Here is a 17,189-nt window from a genome sequence, read left to right as displayed (position 1 = left end):
CCCGGGGGTGTGTGTGTCATTGCTCAACCAGATAACGACGCAGGGGGTGGGAGTGCCAGATAAATCCAGAGTTGGTAAGTTAGAACACAACTGGTTGGAGCATGGGACTGCATCATGCTCCGCAGGTCAGTAGTCTATCAGTCACTGGGTAGCGCTTGCTGCTCGCAACATTGTCCGGCGTCCACGGCACCGATGTCTTTCCTGGGAGCCCAATGATAATCAACCAAATCCTTCGGGCCTCTTGTCTCCGATGGCCAACAAGCCAACTTCCGTCTCCCGCTCTGTAGCATGCCCGTCATATGGTAAGCATCTGTAGGTATTTCCATGTTCAACCTAGCGTTTTATTACTGGTCCAGTAATCAATAATGGCCGTACCACAGAAAGAAAGGGGGGTTATCTCATCATCCTGAATACAAATTTCCCCGGACTGGCAGTTTCCCCAATCTTTCCGCGATTTCCATGAGGATGCAACGAAAAAGCTTGGCCGGGAGATATGAGACCAATTATTTAAGGTGTCATAAGCTGATCTCGCTCCGTATGGAGTTAGAGCCTATGCACAGCGCCGGATTTGGTATGGCAGCACGGAATATTGGCGGGAATCCTCTGTCAGCTCGACACGAATGTGAAACCAACCAACTTCCGTCAGATTATGGACAGTGAAATCGATTCTGGGGTCCTTCAGGACTACATATCAACTGTGCGCAAAGTGGGAGAAAGAACATTCACGCGGGGACAGACACGGCCACACTCAGCTATCCACACCGTTCAATAGGATGTGGTAGTTATCCATGGTTTCCCACGTTATCCTTTTCGCTGAAAATAGTTAACTTAATCCCTGGAGAGTTTGGAGAATCTCAAGGTTGTGGTGAATACTGGTGATGCATCTGATTACCCACTTCCCCGCGAAATTATCTCATCCACAATACGGAGTACCGAGTTAGCTCGAGGCTCGAGCCGCCCATTCTCGAACTGGCAGGTATTGTTGAACATTGGTGTCCTGAGGCTTGAGCGGCTCGAGGAACCAAGAGTTAACTTGGTTAAGTTACACATGAACAACTTAGTAAGCCTAAACGTTCGCCGCGTTTTTACTGCATGCGGAAGGTACCATGGTATAGAACAAGCTTCACTATACTTACTTTGTTTATTTGCGTATTCGAAATAACTAACAATTCAAACGTGTACTGAGAGCACGATATAGTGTCTTGGATATTATGTATTGTAAGAAAATGGATGCAGAGATGCCAACAACTCCATCGGAGCGGAGGGCTGTCAGTCGGGTGTCACTTGTCAATGGATTAATATCCTTGGCATTTGCACCAACGGTCTCCCCCTTGCTTCACGATAACCTTCAGCCACCAGTGATAATGTAGGGCGCGCTGATCATCAAAACGGAGACGCATTCAACTGCGCATCGTCTTTCGATGTAAATTGCTGAGAAATAACAAGGGATACGGGACCCATTTCAAGCAGGAGTGCAGGACCGGCTTGAGTAATGCGTAATCCCTGGATACTATGAGTCTGAAAAGAGGTTGAAACATGCCTAGCCGTTATTATTCTCGTGTCAAGTTCTTTACCGCGAACGTCAACCGCCAACTCGGTAATTCTGATTGGAGAGTATTTGGGCCTTGGTGACGTCAAGCGTGAGTGGCCATTTTTGTCGATGAACAGATAAGAGAGGAAGAAAAAGGCGCATGGTCTTGGAGTCCAAACTCCCGGGAGGCGTGCGTCAAACTCAAATCAACTGTCAAAGTATCGTCTTGGTCCGTGTGTGCCGTGTCCAGATCCATTCGGAAGGCTTGCATTAGGTGGGAATGCCAATGGCAATCATCGCCATTGGAATGCTCGAGAATACTCTGGTTTGGGCGAGGCAGAACTGACAGGGAGCAAACCGAGGATAGGATTGTGGGCTTTTCCCCATTGCGTTTAAACCAGCCACTCCTCGTGGATGATCAGGCTGCCATGCAGAAGCAAATAAAAGGAAGGTTTGAGTTGGATTGTCCAAATTCCCGTATCCAACCCGGCTTGGGGCAACCGAATGAAGCGGGACTCATAGAATGTTGCTACAGGGACCCCGATACAAAAGGGAAGAGGTATTAGAAGAGCCATAGACATTCCACCGCCGCGCCAACGAAGTTGACACCGGCCACCCCTTGATGGGTGTAAGTAGTGACTTGAGAGTTTGAGGCACGAGTAGACAAGGTTTACGGTTCAGAAGAGCGAGTAGTACCTCAATCGAGGAAGCGAGAAGAATAAGCGAAGTTGAAAGTGTGAGTCTCGGTCATCAAGTTGAATCGATTAAGGTTCTACTTCCACCCTCGTTTGCCACTTGATCTTGCTGGTTGTCCATCGTCTTGATTGCTCGTGTGGACGTTAGCCTGTTAGAACCTGGAGAACACGGACCTTCCGCAGAGAACTGAAGCTCGCTAGCAAGGCCAAGAGGAGTTCTCGTAATTTTATTGGGGGCCGCAGGCAAGGCCACTGCAAACAATGTCGACGAGAGACGGAAAAGGATTACATTGGCCGTTGGCCCTTGTCGCGAAAATTACCACTTCTTACCACCATGATCGACCTGGGAAGGAAGTAATGATGAAATTGAGGGAGACGGTATCCACCAAGTGGTCGAGAACGGACTGCGCTGACGATGGACCCGCGGAACATCACTGACACTCCCCTCTGAGACAAACTGTCCTTGAGAGTTCTGTTGGAAATTAAAAAATGATACCTGCAGGTTTCCTGTCAATCTTGTCAATGCATATCTGATCGACGGTTAAATGAGACGAAGGAAAGAAAATGTTAAGGGCTGCGTTAAGAATGCGCGTTGTCATATCGGCCAGTGGTGAGGGATTGGATTCGGCTCGACGCAGCCCGAGCGGCACCTTCACGGGTTTTCCATGATAACGGCAAAATTTCGAAAAACGGGTCGATGGGCTCCATATCCATAATTAACGGGGATGATGTTGAAATTGTTGACGGGGAAGTTCCCCTACAGCACTACAAGCCGATCACGACCATGGACAGGACCAACTCTACCTCGCAGGAGTAACATTGACTGTTGAACTTTGACCGTTGATTGTTCTGTGCCCCCGGTGTGCAGATCCCCACGATTCAACAGAAGAAATATACCGAAGAAAAGTACTGCCGTCATTGATATACCTCTCATCCACTGATGGGAGCCATGGATCTGAACAAGTGGAGGAGAGCTCTGAGAGTCCTTCCTCAGTCTTGGAAGAGTTTGGGCCCAGCCGGCCGAAAGCCTAACCCTGTTAGTGGTAACTTATCGAGTGATACCTGTAAACCTTGTGTAATGATAATATCAAACCAAAATAATAATAGTATCAGGACAGCTCGTCGATCCCCATCCTGGCAGCAAAGAATCAACTGGAAGAGACCAGGAGTCTTCGCAGACACAGACGACAAGATCACTATCGTATCTTGGGTTTCGACTTTTCAAACCTGACAGGGAGGTCGAGGAGTGCTTGGTAAAATAAATACCTGGTTGACAGTGCCACTGCGAGGCCAGCCGGGACATTCTCCTTCGCCTGGCCTCGCCTCCTCCGCTCATCGCTTGCACTTTATCCGCCTGACAGAAACACTTCGCCAGCCCTCTCTCATCTCGACGACCTGGGCTTCTCCTCTTCTCCCTCTCCTCATTACTGCTTCCTCTCCCTCTTCGCCTCCATCCTTCTCAACATCTCTGTCCTTCTCTCCTTCTCTCCTCCTTTCACGACCTTTCCTTCCTCATTTATTCCTTTTCGCCAAAATTACCCCTCCTTTCAGCTTCTGCTATCTTCGCACTTTCACCTCTTGTCTATTTTCATCTATTTAATATCTTCTCGGACAGTCCGACTTGGCTGCCCTCTTTTATATTCTTTTTATATAGGTGCTGTCGCTTGTTGCGCCCCTGTTTTTATACTTAGACGCTCCCTGGACTTTTTCTCCGCCCCGACGACCGTTTTCTCCGGCCTCGCTCCGACCTCGCCGACCGCTCCCCTTCACGATTTCTTCGATCCTTGCTCCTGCACGGAACCGCGACCGACTGCATCCCGGTGCTGTAGTGGGTTAGATATTTCGATCAGTAATTTCTTATCCGTTGTCTGGTACACGGTTTCGTTGTCTTCGCTTTTCCGCCAGGACGTCCCATGACTCCTATCGTTCCCTTCGAGCCGAATTTCTAGAGTAATGCCGATCTATTCGACTATACAATCGAAGCTTTGTGTCGATTCACCCTGAGTATTTGGCTCGTTGGCCCAGATAAAAGGATATCGAACATAAAAAAGAGGAGCATAAATACGGGGAACCTTCAACGGAATAATTACACAAAGAGCGCAGGGTATAAATTTGGGGAAAAGGATGCGCACGTTTGGTCAAGGCCGTGGTTTAATAGCATAAAACGAATATGAAGATGGCCGAACGGCCCCATTCAGAGTTTGGCGTTGAGGAACCCTCGAGTGCGGTGACGCCTCAATATGGCCAGACATCGGAAAACAAGCATAGGCGGGGGATGGACAAGTCAAAGGTCGCATCCGGCAGTTCTCGACCTGCGTCAATCGAGACGGACCCTGGGCAGGCTGTCACCAAGCCATCTAATGCAAAGCTCCCTCAATCGAGTGATGTATTGGACGGCCAACCACCCCTTCGACACACTTTCCCTCATCTATACCATTCCTCTGGGACCTCTCGCACTCCTTCCACCAGAACTTCGTCTAGCTCACTCCAAGCACTAAACGAGGATACCGTGGTCGATGCCCGCAGTGTCTTTTCACGTATCTCGTTATCGCGAAGAACGTCCTACAACCGCTCGTCGGATGGTCAAGTCGCCGAATACCCTGTCTATCCGGATCAGTCATACGCTGTCCTTCAGTCTCAGATACACCCCACCTATCAACCTCCATTTCTACGTTCGCGGAGCTCTTATCCTACCGAGGCTACCCCAAAGCCCGGCCATACTCGCGGTGCCCGCACCGCAGGTAATACACCTATATCCAGTCCCGGCCTGTTCTCAGTTCGGACTCCGGGGGTATCACCTTCGCACGGGTCTGATGAAGAACTCAGCAGTGGTTCCTTTCTCCACCCAACTCATCTTCAGCCTCCAAAGGAGTAAGTTATTCTGTTCGTATCGTACTTTCTCAGAGACGCTAACCTTTCTCCGTTGCAGAACGCACACCGTCGAAGTGGACAGGGATCTTGTGACTGGAAATAAAGTTATCAACCAATATGAAATTCTTGAAGAGCTTGGTCGCGGTGAGCATGGTAAGGTGAAACTGGGTCGCCATGTGGCAAATCGCCAGAAGGTTGCAATCAAGATCGTTCAGCGATACTCCAAACGACGTCGACTTGGGAGGCTAGGGAATGCCGAGGACAAGGTTAAAAAAGAGGTCGCAATTTTGAAAAAGGCTCGCCATCCGAACGTGGTTAGTCTGTTAGAAGTGATTGACGACCCGAACCGCCAAAAGGTTTATATAGTGCTCGAGTATGTCGAGAACGGCGAGATTATCTGGCGACAAAGAGGGCTCCGAGAAATTGTTTATGTTGACAAGCTTCGGCTTGAACGTGAAAAGGCCGGCCTTCCTGATACGCCAGCATTTTTGGAAGAAAGCAAGCAGTATATCATGACAGCGCAGCGTTATCGGCAACAGCGCGAGAGGGCAATGGAGCGGCGTCAAGCACAAGCAGAGCATGCACAGCAGGGACCGATTCCTGCCTGGAGTTTGGAACACGGAGCAGAGTCGGATGATGATGAAGTCGGCCCCGAGCTCGCAATGGCTCGCACAGCTAGCCGTACCATGTCAAATTATGGGGAGGCAAACTCCTCTCCAAGTCATTCCCTTGGTTCATCTCAAGAAGCTGCGTTGGCCGCAGTGGAAGGCACTATGTATGGGGCTTATTCTGGGGCCTATGCCGACGGTCCTTCCGAGAAGCGACGGTTCAGCACAACATCAAGTAGCTTCGGCTATGCCCCCTCAGAAACTGATTGGTCCCCTGAAGACGATGACATGTCTTTTGTGCCATGTTTAACTTTCGGTGAAGCGCGCAACGCTTTTCGAGACTCACTTCTCGGTCTTGAATACCTCCATTTCCAAGGTATCATACATCGTGATATCAAACCTGCAAACCTTTTGGTCACCAGAGATTACCGTGTGAAGATATCTGATTTTGGGGTCTCATATCTGGGACGACCTATTCGGGACGAAGAGGAAGAACAACTCGAAGAGACAAATGCCTCGGAAGTGGACGATGCCCGAGAGCTATCCAAGACTGTTGGCACACCAGCCTTTTACGCCCCTGAACTTTGCTACACTAGTGAAGATTTCATAGACAGCATTGGCGGCCCTCCCCGTATTACCGGTGCGATCGATGTCTGGTCTCTTGGAGTGACTCTTTACGGGATGATCTTTGGTCGACTGCCGTTTGTCTCGGATGATGAGTATAGCATGTTTCAGACGATTGTCAAACAGGATGTTTTCATCCCACGAAGACGTTTAAAGCCCGTTGAAGTTGCTACCGATACCCAATGGCCTCGGCATACGCCCGATTGTATGCGGGAAGAAAATGAGCTCGCGTATGAGGAAATTGATGAGGAATTATGGGATTTGTTGAAACGACTACTCACCAAGGATCCGGTAAAACGCATCACGTTGAAGGAAATAAAACATCACCCTTGGGTACTACACGGCCTCCCGAACCCCAGGGACTGGATAGATGAAACCGATCCGGCCTATCTGAGCAAGGGCAAGAAGATTGAGGTGTCCAACGAAGAAGTGACCACAGCCGTAAGCAAAGTACCCTTCATTCAGAGGGTGCGATCCAATGTCGCGAAATGGTCAAATTACTTGACCGGAAGGTCAAAAGACAGGGATGGCCGCAAACGCACGTCTAGCTCGACCCCTTCAGTTGATTCAACTTCCACCTCAAGCAGCACCTCATTGGGAAAATACCTCTGGGAAGGCCGCCGACTCAGTCTTCGGGGGGACGAAGAATTTCCCCAGCGATCCGGCCGACATACGAGGGATGGTGAGCATCCTCTCTCCCAAAGTGTGACCGTAAGCCCGATAGCTAGCCCAGAAGAGCGACCCTTGTCACATTCTACTCACGATCCCGCTGCCGACTACTTTTCCTCTATCAATCGGACTCCACGGCCCGATCACCTAGAGCGCGCAGCGTCAAATTTGTCGACCGCGGAATCCTCGAAAACTGTCAAGGCGTCTGACATTAACAAGGGCTATAATGCGGCCCGACGCCCTGTCACTCCTGAAATGGCTGGGTCATCAGGAACGACAAATATCAGTGGCGTCTTTGGCGACGCAGGCCGTCGGTTGGCTAGAGGCCTCCAGCCAGACTGGCGGACTGAAAGGTTTGCTCCCGTTGAACACTTTGCTTTGGAGGACGACCATCATTCAGAACCTAGTCTTGCCTTAAGCGTCACTTCTGCGGTTGGGCAAATACAGCCGTCGACATGGCAAGCGGACGAGGAACCCTCCACTCTACACAGGAGCCCGGCATCTTCACCGAGCCACCGACGCAAAATATCACATCCGCTCTTAGGGAAATCCTCTATTGAACCACTCACTTTGTCGAGGGATTCTTCGTCGCTCAATAAAAGTGGACACGGGTCTTATCCGGAAAGCGAGCCTCGCGCGTGCAAGGAGGCTATTCAGGGAACCGGGGGCGCCCGCAAGCTCTGGGACGGTACGCCAGAGAACAACGCAGTGGAACTTGTCAAAGGAACGTTGACGACGTCTCCTGCTTCTGCAGCTACAATATCTTCGTCATCGGTGGATGAGGACACTAGCGGCATGTCGCAGAGCACGTCCCATCCAAGCATTCCGTCTGTTATGTCTGGAGCCTCATCATTGTCAGAGGGGGGGCCGGTCAAGGAGAATGAAAATGAAACAGTGACGCAGGTTCCTTCCATCCTTCGTACTGGCGAGACAGTCAAGGCAAGGCGCTCCAGCACATCCCGTCCAGCAGAAGATGATGAATCTCGTTACTATTGCGATGACGAAGAAGAGAGTAGCGACGATTCCGAAGACGAAGGCCTTGTTTTTGGCAAAAAGAAGCCCGTATCGCAAAAACCAGCAATTCCTATGGGCAAGGCGTCGAAGTAAGGGCATGATGCAGGTTAATCGTGCCCTAGACGTGTGGTATACGGACATTACCGCACCCCCTCACCCTCAGGCATTTGCGGGCCTCAAAGCCTGCAAACTCACTTCCTTAATCACGGCTGCGGCCTATCCCCATTGATGCCATCATAACCTACTCCAATCCACCCTCACATCTTAATTCAGAGCACACTGCACACGTTATCACCGACCTCTGAGACTCACATGTATATCATTTAATTGGGAGCACCTTCTGGCATACATCTTTGCTTTCTTCGCTCGCATACATGAACCTGCAGAAGACTACATTGCTTGTACATATATTCGCATTTGTGGCAGGCTTCATTTTGTTTCTGTTCGGGCGGGCTTTAAAATACAGGGCGTTTGTTTGTTTTCGATGTCTATTCCCATTTGGTTCGCTTCCTGCCTGATACATCGGTTTTATTCGATGCATAGGGGGTGCTCAGGACACTGTGTGAATTTTCTGTATGTAATTGTCCACTGGGAGGAGGTCTGAGATATAGCATGTTTGGCTTGGCTTCGTTATGATTAGGTGGATTGGGGTTTGAATGGATGAGATGATGAACGAGATGTTGTGAAATAAGCCGGATTATATATTGGGAACAATGGAATGAAACATCCATATCAATATCAAATTATCAATCAGTCTTGCGTTCTTTAAAAGCGGAGTATACTAAAACTTCACCCTCCGTCGGCTTCGTCACCGATCTGCCCCGGTGTCTCAGGTTTTCCTCCACCAATGAATCTTGCACCTCGAAATGAATTTCATCAAGCTTCGTCTCCGCCGGACTCTCCTGAAACGCATCGCGATATTGAACTAACGTATCCCGGAGAAAAAGGAGCATGGGTCCATCAACGGCCAAAAATGCGTTTAAATCCTCCCGGGTTCCAGCTCCCGAGAAAACTGACCGTTTGACAGCGCATGACAGTTGAGGTAGGCAGCCTCAAACAATACGTGCCCCCTAAACTACCAGGATGTTTCTCTCTTCCCTCTCGGCATTATTCACTTTATCCAGCGTCGCCAGCGCCGCCCTCACCTATCGCGGGGCAGACATTTCGTCGCTTCTGATCGAGGAAAATGACGGCGTCGCCTATAAGAACTTGAATGGCGAGACCCAAGCACTAGAAGCGATCTTGGCGGATAATGGCGTGAACTCGATCCGACAGAGGATATGGGTGAACCCTACTGATGGGTCGTACGATGTGGACTATAACCTGAAGCTTGCGAAGAGAGTGCAGGCGGCGGGCATGAGCTTGTACTTGGATTTACATCTAAGTGACACATGGGCGGATCCGAATGACCAGGTATACATAGATAGATATAATCTTGTTGCTTTCTTTTTATCCGGGGAAAGGGAATGTTGACTAACTGGACATGATATAACTAACCAGACTACCCCATCTTCCTGGTCGACGACCGATATCGACACTCTAGCCTGGCAAGTATACAACTACACCCTCGAAGTATGCAACACCTTCGCCTCAAACGAAATCGCCGTCGAGATCGTCTCCGTTGGAAACGAGATCCGCAATGGTCTCCTCTGGCCTCTCGGCACAACAGACAACTTTGGCAACATCGCCAACATCCTCCACTCCGGGGCATGGGGCGTCAAGGACTCCAACCTAGCCTCAACGCCCAAGATCATGATCCACCTTGACAACGGCTGGGACTGGGACGCGCAGAAGTACTTCTACGATACTGTGCTGGCGGCCGGCTCGCTAGAGTCCTCGGACTTTGACCTCATTGGAGTGTCTTATTATCCGTTCTACAATGCAGACGCAACACTGTCCTCACTGGAAAGTAGTTTGTCGAACCTCCAGTCGACCTATGGGAAGGACGTGGTCGTTGTGGAGACGAATTGGCCCGTAGCGTGCCCGAACCCGGAGTATGAGTTCCCAAGCGATATCTCGAGCATTCCGTTCTCCGCCGAAGGGCAAAAGACGTTCTTGACTGATGTGGCGGAGGTGCTTAATGGGGTAACGGGCGGACTGGGTTTGTACTACTGGGAGCCTGGCTGGGTGGACAATGCGGGACTGGGGTCAAGCTGCGACGATGTTGTGATGGTGGATTGGGAGACGCAGACGGTGAGGGACAGTGTCTCTGTTTTTGGCGATCTCTAAGAATACTAGTATCGAGGCAGTGGTGTAAATCTTTGCTTGCTGGAGGGTTTCTTGACTCCCTCTTAATATGTGCGGAGTATATACTTCCGGGGAATTCTCCGTGTGCGGCAAGCCTCATTCTTCGGGCTCCGTAACACAACCTTTACCCAACAGACCAGTTAAACCCCAAGATGCATATTCTTGTGTAATGAAACCTGTAGCTGAAATCCAAGGGAAGAGAAAACCAACAAAAAGCTGTTTCATGATTTGTCGGCAGTTCAGGCATCGCAGGAAGTTTCAGCTTTGGGGCTGTGCAGAGCCAGCTCAGGGTTTCCAATGGGCGGCTACCAAGCAGCCCCTCCACAACTATGATGGAACAGGAAGGCGTGCACCGAAGGAACAACCCGGCACCTACTTTGGGCATACAGGCAAGATAGACGGAGCGAGATCGGCCGGTGTGAATCCTACAATGTGATTGATAGTTGTCAAGCTAATTCTGGTTCTTTACCCTGGATCAATCGCGTGGGGGCCGAAAGGTGCAACGGTAATGACTGCCGTGACGTCTGCTGAGGCTCCAGAGAACTACTGTTTGCGCTTTTTTGGTTTTTTGGTCCAGTATACGGTGTAGCCCTCGCGTGCTCCGACTTTGGGCAGTGATTATGCTGGCTGCTGAGCACTGTGTATAGATTGTAGAGCCGCCATCGGATTTAGCGTCGAACACGGTTAATGACATAAGTCGGTGTAACATCAGCAGCCTTTATCCTCCTGCATAAGCATGGACTATGACGAAGATATTATTAGTACCCTTCCAGTAACCGGGAGGCTGCCGGTGCCTTTGGTGTCTTTGGTCTCCCCATCCCGACGTGGTGCGGTGGAGCGTCAGGCCCAGAAGAAGTCTGCCTTGCGGGAATGGGAATGCTTGACTACATCAGTGATGGACAGACGGCTCCTTTTTAATCCTGCAATCTGCCCCTGTCAGTGAAGATTATTTGTTGAAAGTTAGATTTATATTTAGAAGAGCATTTGATATTTTAAGCAACAGGTGAATCCCGACTCCAAGGGTAGGCAACACTGAACGATTATCTACTGTATCCCCACGTCTGGATCAGGCAACAAGGCAGGACTTTCCCCGATTCGGCCAAACCTCCCCAGGCTTCTGTCATCGATCGCTTGATTCGCTTCTCGTATTTCACACGATCGCGCACTCTGTTGCGCTTCATCGCATCATCAACAGCGGCGAGGACTTGAATCCCTGCTGCCTGTCAGTGCGTCGAACTTCCCGTCGTCCGCCAGGGGATCTGCAAGCACGCTCGAGGCTCGCCAAGTTGCCAGCATCGAGGCCGCTATAGTTTGATAGTTGATACGCGGCGCCGCGAGGCTGAATCGCAGACTGCCCTCCGTCCCCATTGCTTGTCCCTGAATTCATCTCCACCGAATGATAGCTCCAGACTCAATATCCCCTCCCTCGGGCCTGCTTGATTATTATTATTTCTTCCCTTTTTTTAATTTTTTTTTTTTGTCCTCCATCCTTCTTATCCTTGCTTGCTCGCCGTCTCTGCGCCTCGCAGCCCGACCGACCCGTAACCCACTTCGTGCGCCTCCCCACCTTGCTTCCCACGCTTCGATCGTTTCTCTTTAACTTGGATCGCCCTGCCATCATTCTTATTCTTCCTTCATCTCGCTCAGCCTCCCTTCGCGTGGTATCTATTCTGGGATCTCGAAACCAAAAGCATCTGCCATGGATCCGCCGGACACGCTCCAGGACCTGGGGCAAGCTCCTGTTGCCCATAAAAACCGCAGTGTCAGCCCGTCGGCCCATCCTCACCAACACCAACAATACAATAATATTAACGACTTGACGATTGACCCGTCGATCACCACCAACCCTTCCTATCCTCCCTCTTCCTTTGACAACAATCCCGCTCCAGGCTCCGAGGCCTATGCCTACCCCTCTTCGAGCTATCTGACTCCCGCTACGGCGACCGATCAGAGCTTCACACGCCCTAGCCTACACATCCCACAGTCGTTTGACCAAGGGCTCTCGCATCAGCCAACCGAGGAGAACTTCTCGAATCTCCTGAACTCGAATACCGGCGACTTTGACTTCTCGCTTTATCAGAACCCGAGCCCAAACACCACGGGTGGCTCCGAGTACCCCTCCTCGCTCTTGCTTGACCCTCAGCACCAGCCAACCAACCAGGCTGTCAACCCGGTCGACCTGGTCAGCCAGATCCCATCCCCTCACCCCTCAAATTCGTCGCAGACATCTCCGCTAGAACAGCAACCATCAAATCCCTCCCCGAGCGCCATGTCGCCTCCCGCATCCTCGCCAGGCACGTTCCATACTCCACAGCACTCGCGGCACACCTCTCTCGACCCCGCTAGCGCCGCATACATGGGAAACGTTTCGCACCCAGATTGGCAGACTCTCATGGCCAATTCCTCGTTCCACGGTCATCGCCGTGCCCCATCAGAGGTGTCCGAAGTGTCGTCTGCAGCGCATTCCCCATATCTTGCTCAACATGACTCCTTTGATCCCGCGGACAATAACCCATCCCCACTGTTAGCGCCTCAAAACGACCCTAGCATCTATGACAATGCTGCCCTAGGAATCGAGACATTCACTCTGGCGGACAATCACACTCAGCACCAGCAACCTGCATTTAGTCCCCAGCACAGCCCTTACATTTCCCCTCAGTTGATGCCCCAACAGCCTCAATTATCAACCGAAATGATTCCAAGCGGACCATTCATCTCGGGCCCCTCCGCGAGCTCCCCGTATCCGACCCCTCCAACTGAGGGTTATCCAAATACCCAAGAGAGCATGATGCAGCAGGCGGGCCTATACCCAGATATCGGACAAGCGTCACAGATGGCACCGCCGTCTATTAATGTGGAACCCCCACCTCCTGGCCAAACTCCGATCTTTCCCTATGACAAGCCTCAAAATGATATGGATACTTTGAGTCCGCCTCCTTCACGTAAGTTTCCTGGTGTTCCATGTACGGAAACGACTCTAATTTATTCGTCTAGGTGCTCCTCGGTCTCGTAGCAAGTCTGATCCTTTCAGTACAATTCCCAAGAGTCGTCCTCGCTCGCCTTCCTCACCATCTGGCAACCTAGGCCCAGTGTCTCATTCATCAAACCGGTCACTGTCTCCCCTTGATGTCAATCGTCACCCTTACAGCAACCCTAGCTCTAGGGAGTCTTCTCCTGCCCGCCACCGACGTGTATCAACATCGTCGATTGATAACAGCCGAAACTATATTCTCGGCCTTGCTGACCCAGGTCGACCTACAAACCAACCCGACTCTAAGAGAGTTCAAAAGCATCCTGCAACTTTCCAGTGCCATCTTTGCCCCAAGCGCTTCACCCGGGCATACAATTTACGCTCTCATTTACGGACACATACAGACGAACGACCATTCGTTTGTACTGTCTGTGGAAAGGCATTTGCTCGTCAGCATGACCGTAAACGCCATGAGGGTTTGCACTCTGGTGAGAAGAAGTTTGTTTGCCGCGGTGACCTCTCTCGAGGCGGGCAGTGGGGTTGTGGCCGCAGGTTTGCTCGTGCAGATGCTCTAGGACGCCATTTCCGATCAGAAGCCGGTCGAATCTGCATTAAACCACTCTTGGATGAGGAATCTCAAGAGCGCAATCGCCAACTCATGAACCAGCAACAGCAACATCTGCAGCCCATGGCACAGCCACTCATGGTACCTGCTCAAGGGATTGATGGCCAACAGGGTGGCAACTTCATTCTGCCAGCAGCTCTACTCGCGCAATACCCAGCTCTTCAAACATTGCAGTGGGATCAAATCCCGGCTGGTAATGACGACGCGAGCGATTTTGGTGGACGCACCAGTTTTGACGCCAGCTCTGGCGGAGAATTTGGGTTTGACGACGATGAATCCGGGATTAGTGTTTCCGGCATGAGTGGGGGATACGCCAGCGATCAGGGAAATATGTACGGAGTGGATGCGCAGTCGCAAGGTCTAAGCGTCAATACAGGCGAAAGTGGTTACCCATCGTACCCATGAATGAGTTTGCCGTTTATCTTGTCGATTTGCTGATGAGAAAAAACTCCTCTGTCTTCTCCCATTCCATTCATGGCTGAATTCCGGCATAGAGGTTCGGCGTTACGGATACAGGATTGGAAATATACCACATTCTTAAGTCCTGTTAGTTTGGCTTGGCTTATCACTCACATTTCTTGTTTCTTCATTCCTTTCCCCGATTTAGCCCTATTCTCGGCCGGTTTGGCCAGGCCGCTTACTTCCACTTTTACGTGTCTACGATGAATTTCATACCCCTGGGAGAAGGACTCATCTTTTCTATTTACAGGGGCTATTTGGATACCCTGATAGGACTGTTGGTTTTGATTGCTTTTGTTTATCGTTCCATTTCTATGATATCAAATTTGGTAGCCCATATTTTACCTGGTTCTATGGTTACTTATTCGGATCTGCTTGGTTGTCGTAGTATACACTGTTTAGTGTGTATTGTACTTCTGAGGTATGACTTGTCTCTCGCATATATATTAGACATGCAAGTAGCAACCAATTGCACGTAACAAGTTAGAAGCAGTAGTATTTAACGATCAGGTGTCTCGTATTGTTAGCAATAAGGACCTTTTTCAAATCCTCTAGGGGGAGATATATATAAGGAACATGCTCCGAACAAACACAACATAATATAAAAGATAATTGCCCCATTATTAAATTAAGCAACAGCATCGCAAATCTTGGTGCATTACGATGTAACAGGTTATAATAAAATTAGCAGACCATTCTCGAAATTCCGGCAAGGCATCAAACTACCACATCGCAAATACCAGTAGTGGGCGATGATGTACTTAAAAAGAGAATGAAACCAAACAAGAAAAAAACGTCTTTCAAATTGCTACAGCTTTACAAAATACTTCAAGTTTCAAGTAGGAACCATCCCAACCAACTTTCCAATTTCACCCACCCACTTCCGAGAAAACTCCTCTTCCGTAAACCTCAACGCGGACTGTTGTGCTCTCAGTCGCATCGCAACCTTTTCCTCGGAACTAAGTGAGAGAGCCTTCTCGAATGCATCGGCGAATTCTTCTTCGGTCGTGGCGCGGAAACCGGTTGCTCTGCCCCCAATAGCTGTGACTGGAGCGGTATCGGCTTCAGGAAGATCAACGACGATGTCCTCGCGTGGACCGCCGGAGTCGTGGACAACGGCGATTAGACCTGCGGCTTGGTACTCGACGACGCAGATACCGAAGTGTTCGTTCCACATGGCGTTGACTCCGATTGAGGACGACGCAAGGTGGGAGAGGATGGTGGGCCAGGAGGCATCGCAGAGGAATGTGGTGTTGTTGCGGATGCGGAGTTCGTGGGCTAGGAGGCGGAGGTTGTAGATGTGGGTTTCGTCGGGGCTGGACGGGCGGACGTTGCCGATGAGGATGAGCTGGGGTTCTTCGGTGGTGCTTGACGTGTCGGACTGAGTACTGTTATAGCGTTCGAGGAAGCGAGCGAATGAGCGGAGGACGTGAGGGTGGTTCTTCTCTGGACGGAATTGGGCAATGTATAGGAGTGTTGGAGTGCGGGATCTTTCGGTCTCAAGGGTGACTGGTATTGTGGACTGGATGTCTGAAACAGCGGTCGGCGGGAAGACGACAACTGGGTCCTTGTATTTGATGGTTTGTGATGAATTTAACGGATTATGTCGTGACGGTCCCCAAATGGACCGGACGTGGGCTGATGTCCACGAAGAATTGCACATGACCACGTCGACGTGGCTGCCAACCCAGCCATAGAGACGCGCAAAGGCGAGCCAGTATTTTCGTTTCAGGGTGCCTTTAAGTCCCGTTCCAGCACCGGCATTGACACCTTTAAGGCCGGTTTTGTCGTCCAAGGACTGGAGCATATCGGTGGAAATGGTGGGGTAGTGCACATAAGCGCCTGTTGGAACTGTTGGGAAGAGAAGCTTGCAAAATGCCACGGCAAAGGCATAGCCCATGGTGTCCACAAAAATGTCCGGCACGAGGAGCGTGAAGGCGTCATATCCTACTATCAACGAGCCGAGAGATTGACCCAGAAGAGTCATGTACGGATACATGCTGCTTTGGACATACTTGCGAGTTGTCAAATAGAGTAGCTCAACCGTCGGAGCGTGAAGTTGGATGTTAAACCGGGTCTGTTACATGTTAGAAACCTTGAATGAAATGACGAAATCAGGACGTACTTGAACCCTCTCTAGCATAGCAGATTTAGTGACTTCAAGATCGCCAGTATAAATAGCACAGACAGCCTTCGGCCATCGTCTTTGCGTAGCTCTGACAGCCTCCCAAAGGACACGTTCTCCACCCCCTCCGGCATTGCTTGAATCGAGTAGGTCAGCTTTGCATGCTCAATTACTAACAGGAAAGAGAAAATACCAAAAAGGATGAAAGAAGCCTATGATTCCAGCCCATTCTTCTTTCCCCGATTGCTGGGAGCTCTGACTAACTCTCCCGGAGCTGTCACCCGAAGTGGAGGTGTCGACCTTCTCCCAATCCTCATCCTCCGCTGATGTGGCACTGGTAGAAGCTGTCTTTGGTTGTTTTGCGAGCAGTCCCTCCTCGTCCACTCGGACACGAGCTAGGATGGCCTCTCTGCGAGCCTGAGTTCTCTTTTGGATCACCCAGCCCACGCCGCGGAGCACAACTCGGAGTAGCCCAAGGGAGAACTGGGGAAGAAGAACGCAGGCGGCAAGAAGAGCGATCACGGAGATCAGAAACTTGAGGAAAAACAGCATCATGATTTAGCATCAGTTGGAAGCATACTAGCTAGCGACGATGGTTGCGACGTCTTCTAGGCGAGATGATTGGTGTCAGAGTTGACTATTGTTGGATGTTTGCTTCTCTGGTCTTTTCGCTGCTTATCGATAACAAGGTGGCTGTGTATGGTACGGTACGGTACGATACGTTCCCCTCCAGTGGGGCCAGGTTTGCGT

General features: G+C 50.6%; 4 protein-coding genes across 4 annotated transcripts; 3 read left to right on the top strand and 1 right to left on the bottom strand.

Annotated features, from left to right (window-relative positions):
* Positions 1-3,940: 3,940 nt before the first annotated feature.
* On the top strand, positions 3,941-8,303 carry ASPVEDRAFT_703916 (putative serine/threonine protein kinase). Its single transcript, XM_040816073.1, has 2 exons — positions 3,941-5,097; positions 5,156-8,303. Exons 1-2 carry the CDS (start codon positions 4,397-4,399, stop codon positions 8,103-8,105), a joined length of 3,651 nt encoding a protein of 1,216 aa, XP_040668676.1. The 5' UTR covers positions 3,941-4,396; the 3' UTR covers positions 8,106-8,303.
* A 792-nt stretch (positions 8,304-9,095) lies between these two features.
* On the top strand, positions 9,096-10,241 carry ASPVEDRAFT_133211 (uncharacterized protein; the record flags this gene model as incomplete). The annotated part of the gene is made up of 2 exons (XM_040807007.1): positions 9,096-9,425; positions 9,513-10,241. The coding sequence occupies 2 exons, from the start codon at positions 9,096-9,098 to the stop codon at positions 10,239-10,241; spliced, it is 1,059 nt and encodes a 352-aa protein (XP_040668675.1).
* Positions 10,242-11,958: 1,717 nt separating this feature from the next.
* Positions 11,959-14,260, top strand: crzA (putative C2H2 transcription factor Crz1; the record flags this gene model as incomplete). Its single annotated transcript, XM_040806962.1, has 2 exons — positions 11,959-13,201; positions 13,254-14,260. 2 exons carry the CDS (start codon positions 11,959-11,961, stop codon positions 14,258-14,260), a joined length of 2,250 nt encoding a protein of 749 aa, XP_040668674.1.
* Positions 14,261-14,809: 549 nt separating this feature from the next.
* Positions 14,810-17,077, bottom strand: ASPVEDRAFT_194217 (alpha-1,2-mannosyltransferase ALG11). Its single transcript, XM_040809154.1, has 3 exons — positions 16,633-17,077; positions 16,440-16,575; positions 14,810-16,391 (listed from the first exon to the last, which is right to left on the bottom strand). Exons 1-3 carry the CDS (start codon positions 16,992-16,994, stop codon positions 15,150-15,152), a joined length of 1,740 nt encoding a protein of 579 aa, XP_040668673.1. The 5' UTR covers positions 16,995-17,077; the 3' UTR covers positions 14,810-15,149.
* Between the last annotated feature and the right edge of the window lie 112 nt (positions 17,078-17,189).

This window comes from Aspergillus versicolor (assembly GCF_001890125.1).
Source record: "Aspergillus versicolor CBS 583.65 unplaced genomic scaffold ASPVEscaffold_5, whole genome shotgun sequence".
In the NCBI taxonomy this organism is placed as follows: domain Eukaryota; kingdom Fungi; phylum Ascomycota; class Eurotiomycetes; order Eurotiales; family Aspergillaceae; genus Aspergillus; species Aspergillus versicolor.
This window is presented reverse-complemented; position numbering and strand designations above follow the sequence as displayed.

What these genes read in the sequence shown, in the direction of transcription:
- ASPVEDRAFT_703916 (XM_040816073.1), top strand. Translation starts at nt 4,397, where the DNA reads ATGAAGATGGCCGAACGGCCCCATTCAGAGTTTGGCGTTGAGGAACCC. An exon ending in CATCTTCAGCCTCCAAAGGA is followed by an intron (nt 5,098 to 5,155) that starts GTAAGTTATTCT and finishes TCTCCGTTGCAG; the next exon opens with AACGCACACCGTCGAAGTGG.
- ASPVEDRAFT_194217 (XM_040809154.1), bottom strand. Translation starts at nt 16,994, where the DNA reads ATGATGCTGTTTTTCCTCAAGTTTCTGATCTCCGTGATCGCTCTTCTT. An exon ending in GGCTTCTTTCATCCTTTTTG is followed by an intron (nt 16,576 to 16,632) that starts GTATTTTCTCTT and finishes ACTCGATTCAAG; the next exon opens with CAATGCCGGAGGGGGTGGAG. An exon ending in CTATGCTAGAGAGGGTTCAA is followed by an intron (nt 16,392 to 16,439) that starts GTACGTCCTGAT and finishes AACATGTAACAG; the next exon opens with ACCCGGTTTAACATCCAACT.